Source organism: Amyelois transitella, chromosome 2 (assembly GCF_032362555.1).
Source record: "Amyelois transitella isolate CPQ chromosome 2, ilAmyTran1.1, whole genome shotgun sequence".
Taxonomy (NCBI): domain Eukaryota; kingdom Metazoa; phylum Arthropoda; class Insecta; order Lepidoptera; family Pyralidae; genus Amyelois; species Amyelois transitella.
This window is the reverse complement of record NC_083505.1, coordinates 2,962,306-2,976,137: the sequence shown is the minus strand read 5'-3', so window position 1 is coordinate 2,976,137 and position 13,832 is coordinate 2,962,306. Positions and strand designations below refer to the sequence as shown.

Genomic DNA, 13,832 nt, shown 5'->3' with positions numbered 1-13,832 from the left:
TTGGGATTCTTTTTTGACCTCAAATCTATCATTAAGCCAAATAGCTGAACGTGGCCATTCAATCTTTCCAAGACTGTTGGCTCTGCCTACCCCGCAAGGGATATAGACGTGACCATATGTATGTACTTATTCTTTTTTTTTGGGCTATGGGCTAACAACCTGTCACTATTTGAATCTCGATTCCATCATTGAGCCATAAACCTGATGAACGCGGCCTGTCAGTCTTTTCAACACTGTTGGCTCTGACTACACATGTATTCTTACAAGCTGAGGCAATCCTTTTACTTATTTTTTTGTCTGTATGATTTTGTCCATAAATCATTTATTTGTATATCATTGGAGATGCAAATCAAATTTTGTTAATAGGTAACAGACTTCAGTGTAAATTAAAGCAACAATGTAATAACCTAATGGCAGAGTTATTTTAGGTCTTTTGCATCAGCAGGAAAAGTGCACAATTGCACATTGCTATTATATCACGTCTACATACTTTGAAGTGCACATAAAAAATAAGGAAAGTATGTAGTACATAATTAGGTTTCGATAACTTATCGGGCGATAGCGGGACAAGAACTTAAATTACCTACACCTTTGTTTTTCCTTGTTAATGTTTGAACGATTAGGTACCTTTACCAACCAGCATCCATTTTATTCTATAACGTTGATTATGCATGTGTCTTATCTTGCCTCTCCACTTTTAGGGTTAACCATGGAGTAAGATATCTTTTACGAGACTTGGACAAAGCCAAATATCTTCAAAGACCGTAAGTTCACGTTTAGCTGTGTGGTATTGAAATTCAAGATTCAAGTTGCTAGCCTTTGCAATTGCTCACTGTTTTGAAAATTTATTAAAAAAGAATTAGTATAATCATTCATATTATCAGGTCTACACCCCTTGCGGGGTAGACAGAGCCAGCAGACTTGAAAGACTGATAGGCCACGTTCAGCTTTTAGTCTTAATAATATAATTGATATATGTAGGGTAAACCAGAGAGTGATTGCCCACAGGCAGTGATTGCCCGTTTTTAGAAAAAAAATCTGAATCAAAGGTTGTGTTCTCACTTGTTTCGAATATAATTTACTAGGTTACTCTATGGTCAATTTATAGTAGATTTTAAAATTGATAAGTGTTAACACTGAAGAAAAAAAAACCATTAAGGTATATTTTGTCAAGACGGGTGAACGTGTAACTCAAACAGGTAAGCTTTTTAGCAATTTTCTTAAGGAATTACTTGCTTAGAGGTTCATTTTTTTTTAAATTTTATTTGATATTTCATTATTGGTGTATGGTTATGACGAAATCATAAGTGTTATGTTATGTTTTTAATGAAAATATTTGAAATCAGATTAGATTCAACGGTTTTTTAACGGTGGGCAATCGCTGTACGTATTTCGGCATATTTTTAGTTATTGCCCACCATAATTTTAGTGATTGCCATGGTTAATTTATATAGTTATTGCCCAGGGCAATCATTATCGGCAATTTTCTGATTAAGTCAGTAATGTTGCCGTCACATTTATTAGCTTAATGGCTTGCATACGCGCAATAATATTGTGACAATAATATTGTCAATATTTTTTTCACTATGTAATATTGTCAATATTTTTGCCAAACATACGCAATAATATTGACAATGTAGCAAATATTGTTAACATTATTTCGTGGGTGCGGGTAGCCAATCGCTATGCACAACATCTAATTGGCTGTTATTGTTTTATTTACAGTATGCCAAAGACATCAAAAGTGCAATATAGCAAAGAAAATTTACAGAAAGCTATCGAGGCTCTTCAAGATGCTTCTAACAATTTGTCTACAAGGCAAATTGTTGAAAAATACTGTGTTCCGAGGTCCAGTCTCCGCTACTATATTAAAAATCTGGGACATAAAACCAGTTTAGGACTGTAGGGATCACATTTAAATAGTTGTAAATACTATAAATAAATAAAATTATATGTTAGTAACAAACGGACAACCGTATGTTACTCATACGCGGATCTCCTTCGTCCCGCCATAAATTCGGTGAACAAGTAAATTAAAAAATGTCTGTTTGACAAGAGTCAAGTTTATTGTATTTTTGGCCCGTTTGTTCCTATACACTTAAAAAGTAATTTAAATCTTTCATTTTATCTTATATCCTTTCCCCTCTTCTCTTACTCTGATTGCGCTTCAACTTCAATTAGGTAAGCTTTAAATCTATTGCTACAGGACCATCTATACTAATATTATAAAGCTGAAGAGTTTGTATGTTTGTTTGAACGCGCTAATCTCAGGAACTACTGGTTCGAATTGAAAAATTATTTTTGCGTTGAATAGACCATTAATCGAGGAAGACTTTAGGCTATATAATATCACACTGTAACTATAAGGAGCAAAGAAATAATAGAAAATGTGAAAAAACGGAGAAAGTTATTTATTCTTGAGGGCTTCAATAATGCTCAAAATAATTATTCCACGTGGACGAAGTTGCGGGCACAGCTAGTCACCTATACCTATTAATGTCTGAAGAAAGTCGTTTGGAGGATTGGATAAAAATATCGCTAGAAAAGGATTTCCTCGAAATAGACATTTTAGACTCCGTGCAAAAGTTTTTGGAAGAAAACCCGCGCCCTAATTCGTTTTTTTTAAATAAGCCAGGTGATGGTTGGTGGAAGGCATTTTTGAAGAACATCAGAAGGAGTGACAAAAGTTCAAAGTCTAATTTATCATTTAAGGGTACTGGGCAATTACTGTGCTGTGATGTGGGCAATTAGTGTAAGCAATGGGCAATAACTGTACATTTTTGGATAATTTTAAATTTGTTTATTTATTTTCTAAGCCATGTAAGTTTTGACTAAAAATCGTTAACACTTTGATGGAGATCTTATTTAGACATAAGAAAAAAATTATAAATGGTTGAAACTTGTAATTCTTTTTTTATAATTTGAAGCCAAAGTGTTTGAAGTCCTTAAGTGGGCAATAGCTATACGGTTTACCCTATGTATTTATAATTTGATTATTAGTTTGATGAAACAGCTTGCAACTGTTTTATTTTCTATTTCGTTCTGCGTAAATATAAGTTGAATTTTCAATAGGTACCTAAGTATATTAGGTATGTAGTTGTATACTTCTGGAATTATTATAAGGGGTCTTTTAAATTTGAAATATATTCTGTTCTCCGTCTTGATCGCTCCATGGCTTTAGATAGGGTGTAGGTCAATTTTGGAATAAAAGCACGGTATAAATTTTCTAAATTATTTAATTCCCTCTATCATTCTTTCTTTTTTGATCCTTATTGTTATCTTAGCTTATTTACAGTTTGTATAAATTAAAGTAGTAATTGTATATATTACATAGTAAGCTACTATTGTACAACTTGCTTTCCACATTGAAAGACTTGACTACAGTTTTCGGGGATGCGGCCGCCAATAGAATTGATATGATTTAGATTGTAACACTCAATTCTATAGCGCCATATATCCAGCCCCATGAATCCAAAACACTTTTTTAAGAACAAAATGATTCAAAGAAAAAAAGAAAACATTTCTAAACAAATCAACAATTTAGACATGGTAACATTTCCGATTATCTTGATTTGAAACAAATTAATTTATAATAAAAACTAAAATCAAAATTGATCTCGAATCAATCAAAATAAAACTCAACACCAAGTACCAAATGGAAATAAAAATAATTTAGTTTAAACAAGGAAGAAGAGTGCCTCACACACAACGCATCGATACCAACAATAAATTATTACGTTTAAATTAAATAAATGGCACAGACCAAATCTACGACCATTTTCGGTACATGGTGATGTGTATATAATTTTATATTTTAACATAATTTTGGTTGATAATAACAACATAATAATAATTTCGATGGTAGATTTGCCAAATAATCACGATTTAATAATAACCAAATATATAATGAAAATATCTCTATGATGGAAGCAACTGAACGTTGTGCAACAAAAGATCTATAACTTCTGCGTAACAACATAATGGCAATCAAGTTATCGCTAAATAACATCGGTGGAGATCAATTACTCAATATAACTTTACTTTTATATAAATACAAAATATACATAGGTAATTTACCTAACACTACTGCGACAATTTCAATGCAATATACCCATTATATTGTTGTGAAATTGATATGATTACATTAGCTTAAGAGGATTTAATGTAATAGTTAACACGCTTCAATAAATAACTCGTAGCTGACGGGCCGCGCGGGCTCCGGGACCCGGGCTCCAGCGGCCCCATTCACAACAGTTGGATCGCTATCGTTTCCGAGGATAAATCACAAGAACGCGATATCAGTCTCACTTATTCTGTCATTACAATCATTACGACTACACCACAGCTCGAAAGCTTGAACGATGCTGTCAATAAAATCCGCCATCGCGGCTAGTATTGTCGTTCAGCTCTTAGTTTATAAATACGGATCGCGGGCGGGCCAGCCGCTCGTGCGATAACCGGGGCCTTAATCTAACATAAATCTCCGGGGAGACCTTTATTTGGCTTCGGGTCACTACTGAAATATTTTGAACACGCGGCATCGATATAGGTTTACGTAATGGACTATTTCAGTGAGCGCAACCGCAAGCTTCGGACTTAGGCCGGATTAACTTAACAAATTCACGTGTCATCACGGGCGTCCACTGCGCCGCGGCGCCTGGACGCGCTATTGCAACAAACGGTGGTTCAGCCGACGCCAGCGCCGGCCGCGAGCTGCACTTCGAATGGGACGAGTATATACGACTGACTAGTCGTCTCTATGCAACTTTTGTTTTCAACAAATAAATAGTGAAATGCTTGGTCGTTCGCGGACTCGACGGCGACAGAGTTAGATACAGTCGTCGTCCATGTCGACGTCGGGCACCAGGCGGTCGTGCGAGGCGGCGGCGCGCGGCGGCAGCTCGTTGCGGGGGTCGCGCGCCAGCCACGGGTGCCGCAGCACGTCGCGCGCGCCCAGCCGCTCGCACGCCTCCCGCCGCAGCAGAGACCTGATCAGGCACTTCCCCCGCGACGACAAACACTCCGGCACCACGAAGTACCCCCGCGAGATCTTCGCGAACAACGAAGCGTGCTCCGAATCGTTGAACGGATACCTGCAACAAACAAATGTATTCTTAGTTTACTCGCTCATTAACGTGATCGACGACGGTCACATCCACAAATTGGTCTTCAAATAAAGCTGTGTAACTACACCACATTCGAAAACGCTTATCGCATTCGAAAACGATAAGATAGGCCCATTAAAACTAACATCAGGTTCGGCTCCGAATCGTTGCGTTTTTACAAAGCGGGGCTCCAATTAATGAGCGATCCGATTGTCATTTGGCCGAGCAGATGCCCGAAACAAAAACTCAGGTACGAAGGAACCCTTCCGGCGACAGGTGATGCCGGCGATTGCAGCGAAATCCCGAATTTGGAATATAAATTACGGGTGCCCGGCCGAAAAAAGAAAACAAAGGCTAAAATGCGAACGGCAGGTGCGTCGGGGCGGGATGGCGAGCAACGTCTTCGCCACATGTAGCCAGGCAGGTGCGGCGAAGATTTCACTAGCCTCATTTATATGTGGGTGATATAATTGTTAGCCGTTGGCGCGTAACGGCCGACAGGTGATCTTCCCTCGATGTCCCAACGGTCGCCGCGACCCTTGCGATCCTCGAAAACGGTAAGTCCCACGCTGGCAGGTGAAGACGCCCCCTCCTTCGTTATTTATTCGCATTTAATTGCCATTGACCTAAATTCTACTGTCTTTATCATAGAGATAATCAAAATGGTTGATTATAAGTGTACACACCTTCCAACGAGCATGGTGTATAGGATGACTCCGAGCGACCACATGTCCGCCGCTCTTCCTGAGTACGTTCTATGTGCTCTTAAGATTTCAGGTGAGACGTAAGCAGGGCATCCTCGTTTGTCTTGGAGAAGGTCTTCCTCGGGGTCATCGAGAACGACTGCGTCTTCCAGCGATTCCAGTTTAAGCGTTGTCCTGTAACAACAGAAAGCAAGTTTAGATTGGGCGCCGATTCATTTGTATTGATTAATGTGGATGGAGGTTATTGAAGCCGCAGTTGCTGACAGGTCAACTGCGTTTGACGCGACCGCTGACCTATATAAATGGCGCTGTACATTACACAATTATTGTAGGCCGCGATATGCGCTCGGTCGGCTGTGATGCATCCCTTTGTGCACAAAGCTTTGTCCGGGCGCTATTAACAATTCGCGTGCAGCTAATTAGCGGTAGAGCATCGCATTAAACCGGGATAGCTCGATTATTGCGAAAGAACGTCGCAATTGCTCGCATATGTAACAATAATGTCATGTAAATAATGACATAGCTTCACCATAAAGCTGCTCTGTGACGCAATAGGTTTTGTTTCGTCACGTGTTGGCTTTGGGCGCAGGCGCACCGTACTCGGCCTCGTGTTTCACAGTCGTCCGCCGCATCGTTTCGAAATGCATTAAATGCACAGTTCGAAACAGTACACCGGTATGATTGAATGTAAATAAACTGCCGATGCAGCGGCGGCGTCCAACGGGAGTTTTCAATCTCCAATTTACATGTTTTCCAAATAAAGTTGGGAGGACTGCAAACGCTGTGCACACGTAATGCAATATGCTCTGAGCAAAATCGACGAGTATTTTTTCAACAAAAACAAAAAGAAAATAAGTATGGAGGTTAAGGCAAGGCAGGTGCACGATGGGCGGGTCGATGTAGTAGGAGCGACGTGCATTAATGGGTATATAGGTAGGATATTTTTAGCCTTTTAATAATACTTGCACTGGAATAGTGGGCTTGATGAGTCTAAATAGAACTTGCTTGCTATATTTTCAAATCCAATTATTATTTGTGGAGCTTAAATAATTCCAGATGACATTTTCTAGAACAGAATAGAAATGTTGTATTACGCGTACGTATTCCGTAAGGTGGAGGCAATAAATATCAAGTTTGCTCAAAGCATAGTTGCAAAATCGCCAAGTTGCGGTCTCAGCTGTTTGACAAATAGTCAGTGGACGGACGCAACGCTACCGACCGACTGAAATTGACGACTCTCGCGAGAACTAATACAATCTACGCAAAAGTACACCTTAGTGCACTGCAATAACTGCAGCGCGCACACAAGATAAGATAAACGATAACGTTATTTATTATTGAATTATAAGTGATCAGGTCGTGACAATATGGAGCGCGGCTTATAAAGGTTACTCTCGTTAAGCCTGTCGCAACTCTGTCAGTGACGAGTGAAATATGAAGCGCGAGTCGATACCGTTAGCGAATTAGCGGCGATATCGACACCAGAATGCTTTGAATGGAAATAAGGCGTGCGGCAAACGTTCTTACGGCGGATTGGATGTGCTGTGAGGCTCGTGCGTGTCGTCGCACGTGTCCGTTAGTCGGGCCAAAGCAGAGATCCACTGTGGGAACTTATTGATGGGACGCGTGACGTCAACTCCCACGCTTGCTCTGGACCTTTTTGTAATCCATCAGTGAACGGAGCGTTTAGGTCTTGCCGACTGCGCAACTGATCTTAATTAAATCCCTACAGCGGCAAGGCTAAAGTGCGATGTCTGCAGTTGCAATCGATTCGAATTTCGCAACGTGTAAATAAGTTATACGGTGTCGTAACGTGGTCGGAAGGTTGGCCGGATTTCCGAGCGGTGGCCTCGAAGGATTCTCGCGGTGTCTCGGGCGCGGGCGAAAGGACAACTGTCAATTTACGCAATTCGGCATTACGCATACGCAGGGCCGGCTGCTGCGCTCCGCACGCAGCCTTCTAATCCTAACACAGAATTCACGCCCAAATCTAAACTGTGTGCATTACTAAATTGACTCACGTTCGCCACTTCGCAACTATGTTAGTAACTTCGTTGAAATAACACGTTTGTAAATGGGCGCCGCTGGCTGCAACACTCTTGGTCAAGTTTGTAGAAATCCCGTAGTGCATGCAAAGTGTAGGCTCCGGCTTTATTGCAGTTATATAAATGAAAACATACGTGGTTACATGTTAATTACGTGCACCGTGTGGGAGATCGCCCACAATTAGCGGGATGCGCCGGGTTTCGCAACTGCCGCCATTGCTCAACTCAACCCTGACAGTTTCGTAACAAACAATGGCAGTCAGATGCAGCACACACGCATGCGCTTCCTGCTCGACTTGTATCACTCGCCACATGACGAAACTTGCGCAAGGGCTAGGAAGTGCTGTATACGGTCATTCATAAAACCTCTCCAGTGCAAGCGTCATTGCGAAAGTCCGCATCGAGTAGCCAGTGTCAGCGGTGCACGGTCATCGCGGCCGCCTCGTTCTCTTCCGAGCCCTATGGTGTAGTGGTAGATACGGTTAGTCATAGGTTTTCGTAACCCGCATTGTAGGGACACGCGCTGTCGCAACTCGTTGCTTCACCGCAGAGATGCCGCCGGGATAGGTTGGGAAACCATCCCGCCATGCCCAATTATACGGCCGCTGCATTGCGCAATCCGACCCGCAACGGATGCTTTATGAAATTCGATTGATAATTTATCACAAAATGAGGATTTTCGGCTTATCTGCGCACACTAATGGGTTAACACTAGCTGAATGCATAGAGGGTTGCGAAACTCGAGAAATTTGCCATAATATTAGTCTTACTAAACGGGTTCGTTTTACCGAACCGAACTGTGTACATATGTTCCTGAATTTAGGTCTCAAAACCGCATAGGCAGCGACACCGTTCGCTTTATCGGAGTAGCGATAACGCAAGTCGAACTCAAGTTTTGAAACCGAGCGCTGGGCCGCTTGCGAAAACACTAATGTGAACATCGGTTGCAAAATTGTTTTAGTTTTAAATCGAATGCAGCGACAATTGAGATCGGCTGTACTCTGCATCATCGGTGATGATAGTTGCTAATCATCACCACAAGATGCGTGCTGGAATAAGATCGAGTGAAGCAATTGACTGCAGCCGTATTTGGCAGGCAAGCGACGTAGGGTGACCGTGTGTCACAATGGCATGGATTATGAGCTGCGTTGCGATATGGCATGTTGCAAGTCCGGGCGGCGATCCAAGCGCCGCTGCCGAAATAATCCCGTGTTGCAACGCGCGGACTGCGGAACGGGCGCCACTCCAGAGCCCGTTGCGCAAACGCACTGTACGCAATTGGCCAATTGCGCACCACCGTCTCCATCTCGACTCGCACGCCGCGCGGACTCATTTACGAAACAAACGATACCGTTCGATGACCCCCGCGTCTATTACGCGACCATTGCATAACAAGAAAGTGCTCAGAATGCGTCCGCAAAAAGTATCCGAATTCTCATCGATCTCCGTCTCGAATGGTCGCAATTACACCGTTACGTGGCGTCGTGTTAAATCCGGTGAGCGGTCGACTTTCTAACGCGGGGTCGGTGTACTGGCGGCGGCATGTCGCAACAATTTCTCCACGCAGCGTCGCGAACGAAGAAAGCGCGACCTCAGCAACGTTTTGCAATCGCGCCGCTGCGGGACTGCCGCCTGCCGCCGCCTCGCTCGAGGGAAGAGCGACGTAGAAAGCGTTCGGCGACCTGCCTACGAACAACTACCAAAACCGCAGGCTGTTTGCAACAGATGCGATAACAAGATTCCCGTTGCACCGCCGACCGCAGCACGAGCTATCACAACTGCAGTTTTGCGTGTGCATGAATTGGGCAAGAGAGCCCGGAGTTACGCAAGCAGAGATAAACGCGGCCGCATGTCACAGGCACTCGTGAAACACTTCCGTTCATTGACTCCTTCCCGATATAACCGCTAAGTTTCGAAATGCTTTCGCTGGCGGACATCGTACACGTGTGAGGACACTGGGCCACGAAAAAATCTGCATCTTTTCATTAATCTTTAGGCATCATTACAATGTTATGCTCCAGCCAGACTCCCGCCGAAGTTAATGGCGCCAGGATCCCATGGAGCATAAAAATGTTGCAATCCCTCATTAACACGCACCCAATTCCATGTAGAAATTATGTCGAGCAGGATATTACATGAAGAGCTGGTAACCGGCTCACCAGCACGTTTGCGAATGCACTTTCATAACTGTTGTTACGTTTTAGACCGACTTTTCCACGTGTTGGGAAACAAATAGTAAAAAGCTGGTGCTCCCACATAGCAGACGAGTAGTAATCATCACGATTACGACTGTTCGCAGTTGGAAAAAGCGACTTAATTGTGTGAAAGGCCGCGATTACTTACAATGATAGCTTTCACGCGATGATACGCAACTGCATAAAAACAATTACCTCGATTCGAGACGAGTTGATGATAGATGTGAGTGACGCAGCCACCTGGCGACAGGTGCGCGTGCGCTCCAGTCTTGCCTGTTTGTTGAAGCTGCCATTATGGCGATAACCATAAAGGGCAGCTGGTACACGTTTGTCGCCCGACAGATGCGGTCTAGATCGGCCGATAAATAAAAAGAGTAAAATCTACATCCGTAAGCGCCTGCGCAGTTTCCGTCGACGCAGCCGGAATCAACGATTGTTTCGCCTTGCAATCGCTTCCTCCTCATTGTAGTGTCGGAAATACGAAAGGAACCAGACGAATATCCTTCGCAGAGAGCGGAAGGCTCTGCGTGATGGAGGCTTGCGAATCGTCGTGAACGTGGCCGAATTGAAGCAACGATTAAACATGAAAGCTATTGCGAGAGTTGGCTATATGTAACGGAGACTGTGTTGCGAACTACGAAGCAACAGTCGATTTACTAACAGTTGGTTAAGAGTATTGGATCTTGCGCGCGAATGACGCAAATGTATGGAAAAATTAAAAGACAATAGTTTTGTATATTTTACAACTAATTTAAATGCGCCAGTCAGTGGACAGGCCAAAGCACGAAACACAAAGCATTTTGTAACAGCTTCGACGTATTTGCACCTATTGCGACTTACATTAAATGTTGGTCCTTACTCCTTGCGTTCTATTTCATAACGCAGTTTGCACAAGCCTGCCCGAGCCTGCCTGCGGTTGGCTTTGAAAAGGTTCGCTCAACGACACGTGTGAATAAAAACATTAATTGTTCTAATTTCCTTGAGCAGTTCGAAGGATTATGACAGCTCTAAAAAAAGTTAAGGAAGGACGACTCATTTAGAAGAAATTATTAATTGGACTCTAACTAAGATTAACCGTGAACTGAACGCGAATTCTATAAATCATAAAGTAAACGTTTATTGAACAATCCATCGAATCATACGCAAGTACAAAGGCTAAGGAATGAATGACGCAGGATGGTTTCGAAAACGCGAAATAAGCGATGTTGCGATTTCGTCTTGTGAAATACATTTACCTCGAGATTGCAGAAATGCGTGGGACGACAAATCGGATTAATCTATTCGATTGGTAAGCGTTGCATCGAAAAATAGTTCACCTAATCAATCATCATGTCACATTTAACATTTCAGTTCATATTCAAAATTTAACCCTTTCCACGTATGGCAATCTCTACTTTGTCTTATTCCTTAATTTGATCTTGGTACACTGTGACAATGGGCATAAAATGTCTACTAGGTGTTACATAAGAACCCTACTCGCACTAGAGTAGGTAAAACTTCTATGTAAATATAAGTGACGATAAATGTTATCTCAATCATTCGATGTACCTACATATATTTATCGCAATTTTTATCACAATTTCACTATATCTTATCGACAAAATTCCCCTAAAATTTCACCGGTTGTTTATTTGTTCGGTGGATACTTGCAGATAGAGTACACAAATATTATGGATGGTTTCACAACGCTGGTACGCACCTAATTTATCAGCACGATTGCAAAACAAGGTGCGTTATTGGAGATTCCATTGAGATGGTAATAAGAGCAAAGCGTGACATGCACGAAGCGTGCGTGAAGTGCGTAACAAATAAATTACTTATTCATGATTGTACTGTACAGAACAAATAAATATTGATGGCGGTATGAGGAAAACTGACTAAATCTGATATTAATTTAGATTTACACTCCAAAAAATATGTTGAGGAAAATAATATAAAAAAATAAACTTTTGTTTGCAAACAATTATACAAACCCCTGGTACCGCTAAGGTACTCGAGGTGAGTGCTTAAACTGCGATTCTTATCGGAAACTTGATCGAATCAGGAACAATGGTTTTATTAGAAGCGGGGTCCGCACGACCCCAATGACGTCGCAGGTACCGCGTCGATAAGGCACGCGAATGCCGCCATCATTCAAATTATACGACAATAACAATAAGTCCCCTTACATTACTGTTTAAGAATAACTTAAGTTTACTGAGCTACAACGAATGCGGCGATGGATTTCTAGCAAATACATATTTCCTTTTATGTGATTATTCAAAACAATCTAGTACTAGATGGTACCTTTACAAATGCTTTTATTTTAAACAATGATCGGCAGAACGTGTGCTTGTAACAATACGAGGAAATACGCGATTTTCAGAATAGCAAACATGTCGCGTGTTTGTAAATAAACACGAGTATCTTACCAGGAAAGTAAAAAAATACGCGATCAAAACAAGTTGTACCGTTACGCTGAAAACGTGTAAACAGCGTCGGAGATAAACCAGTTTGAAACGAGAAATCACAAATATTGCTGAATTGTCAAGCCGAGTCGAATATTGTCGATTGCTTTAGCGACAAATAAGAATCAAAACATAACAATTGGTATCGTGAAGAAATTCAAGCACCGTATGATGGTGTGAATCGTGAACGTGGATTGAATATGATGCGAGTCATCGTGATGGATAAACAGGCTTCTAGGATTTGCGGACAATGCCCTTTGTAACTTCGGGATGGCGATAAGTAAACAAGTTGCGGTCCCCGACGGATTTTACCTCAGTTTTGCGGCATAAAATTGCGATGGCAATTGCCGCACCGGTACTTTCTCATTGTCGAGTACCGTTTCCTCAAGCTAAATGGTACTAGGTCGATGAAAGTATCGATAGAATTCCACGATATGATACAACAAATATGTAGGAACTATGCGTGTTCGAATCTTTTAATATGCTTTCGATAATTATAAACATTAGTTGTTTTCGCACTCAGTGTAGGGAGAAAGCAAAAAATAGGAGTAACTTTTTATCACATGTGTATTAAAGATGAGATCACTAAAGGATCAATGATCTAGTCGAATGCCAAAGCAATGATCAACAATTACAAATTAAGGAGAGGCCGAGCCGAGCGGTCGTTAACCTGACTCTTTTCTAGCCACAATGATGTAACGTGGAAAGTGCGGAAATTGTAATTTCTTAATAGTAACAGAAATAAGCGGACAGTTATTATATCACAATATCGAGCATTTGGTTCGGACTGCGGATGTTACTCGGGACGGGGTCAGTGAACTTGCGAAACTTCACCTGTCATAGCCGAGGGGAGCGAAACAAAAGCGGTGATGCAACTGAAGAAAGTGCGGAAATTATGAAGATAACAGACGAGCGAGCGGCGATTACAGCAGATGTAACAAAAGAATTAGCTTTAGAAACTTGAGCTACTCATTCTAAATCGGTATCGATGACCGGTGTGTACAGACGCTTGCACAACTGCTTGGCAATCCGCGACGGAAGAGAGTGCGGCGAAACGGCACAACTATGTGATGCAATAAAGAAAGTGCGGAACTGAAGTAGATTTTCTAACGCGGTGAATGTACTCCGGCCATTAGCATTGTATCATTCGCGTCCGCGAAGCCTCTTGAGGCCCGGACGACGACCTCGACTGGTGTCAGTGGGAGCCATATTTCGCATTCGCGGTGTGATATAATACGCTCTGGATGGAATTATGATGCGGAGTCGCTGCTGTGCCGAAGGGAGGTTACATCAAACTTCAGTTTGCAACTTGTTAGGTAACGCATGTTGTCACACT

General features: G+C 42.1%; 1 protein-coding gene across 1 annotated transcript in view; it reads right to left on the bottom strand.

Annotated features, from left to right (window-relative positions):
* Nucleotides 1-3,218: 3,218 nt before the first annotated feature.
* The window catches only part of LOC106143204 (tribbles homolog 2), a 31,999-nt gene continuing 21,385 nt past the window's right edge, over nt 3,219-13,832 (bottom strand). The window contains exons 4-5 of the mRNA XM_013345228.2: nt 5,792-5,983; nt 3,219-5,093 (exon numbers count right to left, since the gene is read on the bottom strand). Coding sequence (XP_013200682.1) covers nt 4,829-5,093; nt 5,792-5,983 — 457 coding nt within the window. The 3' untranslated portion in view covers nt 3,219-4,828. The remainder of the gene's footprint in view (nt 5,094-5,791; nt 5,984-13,832) is intronic.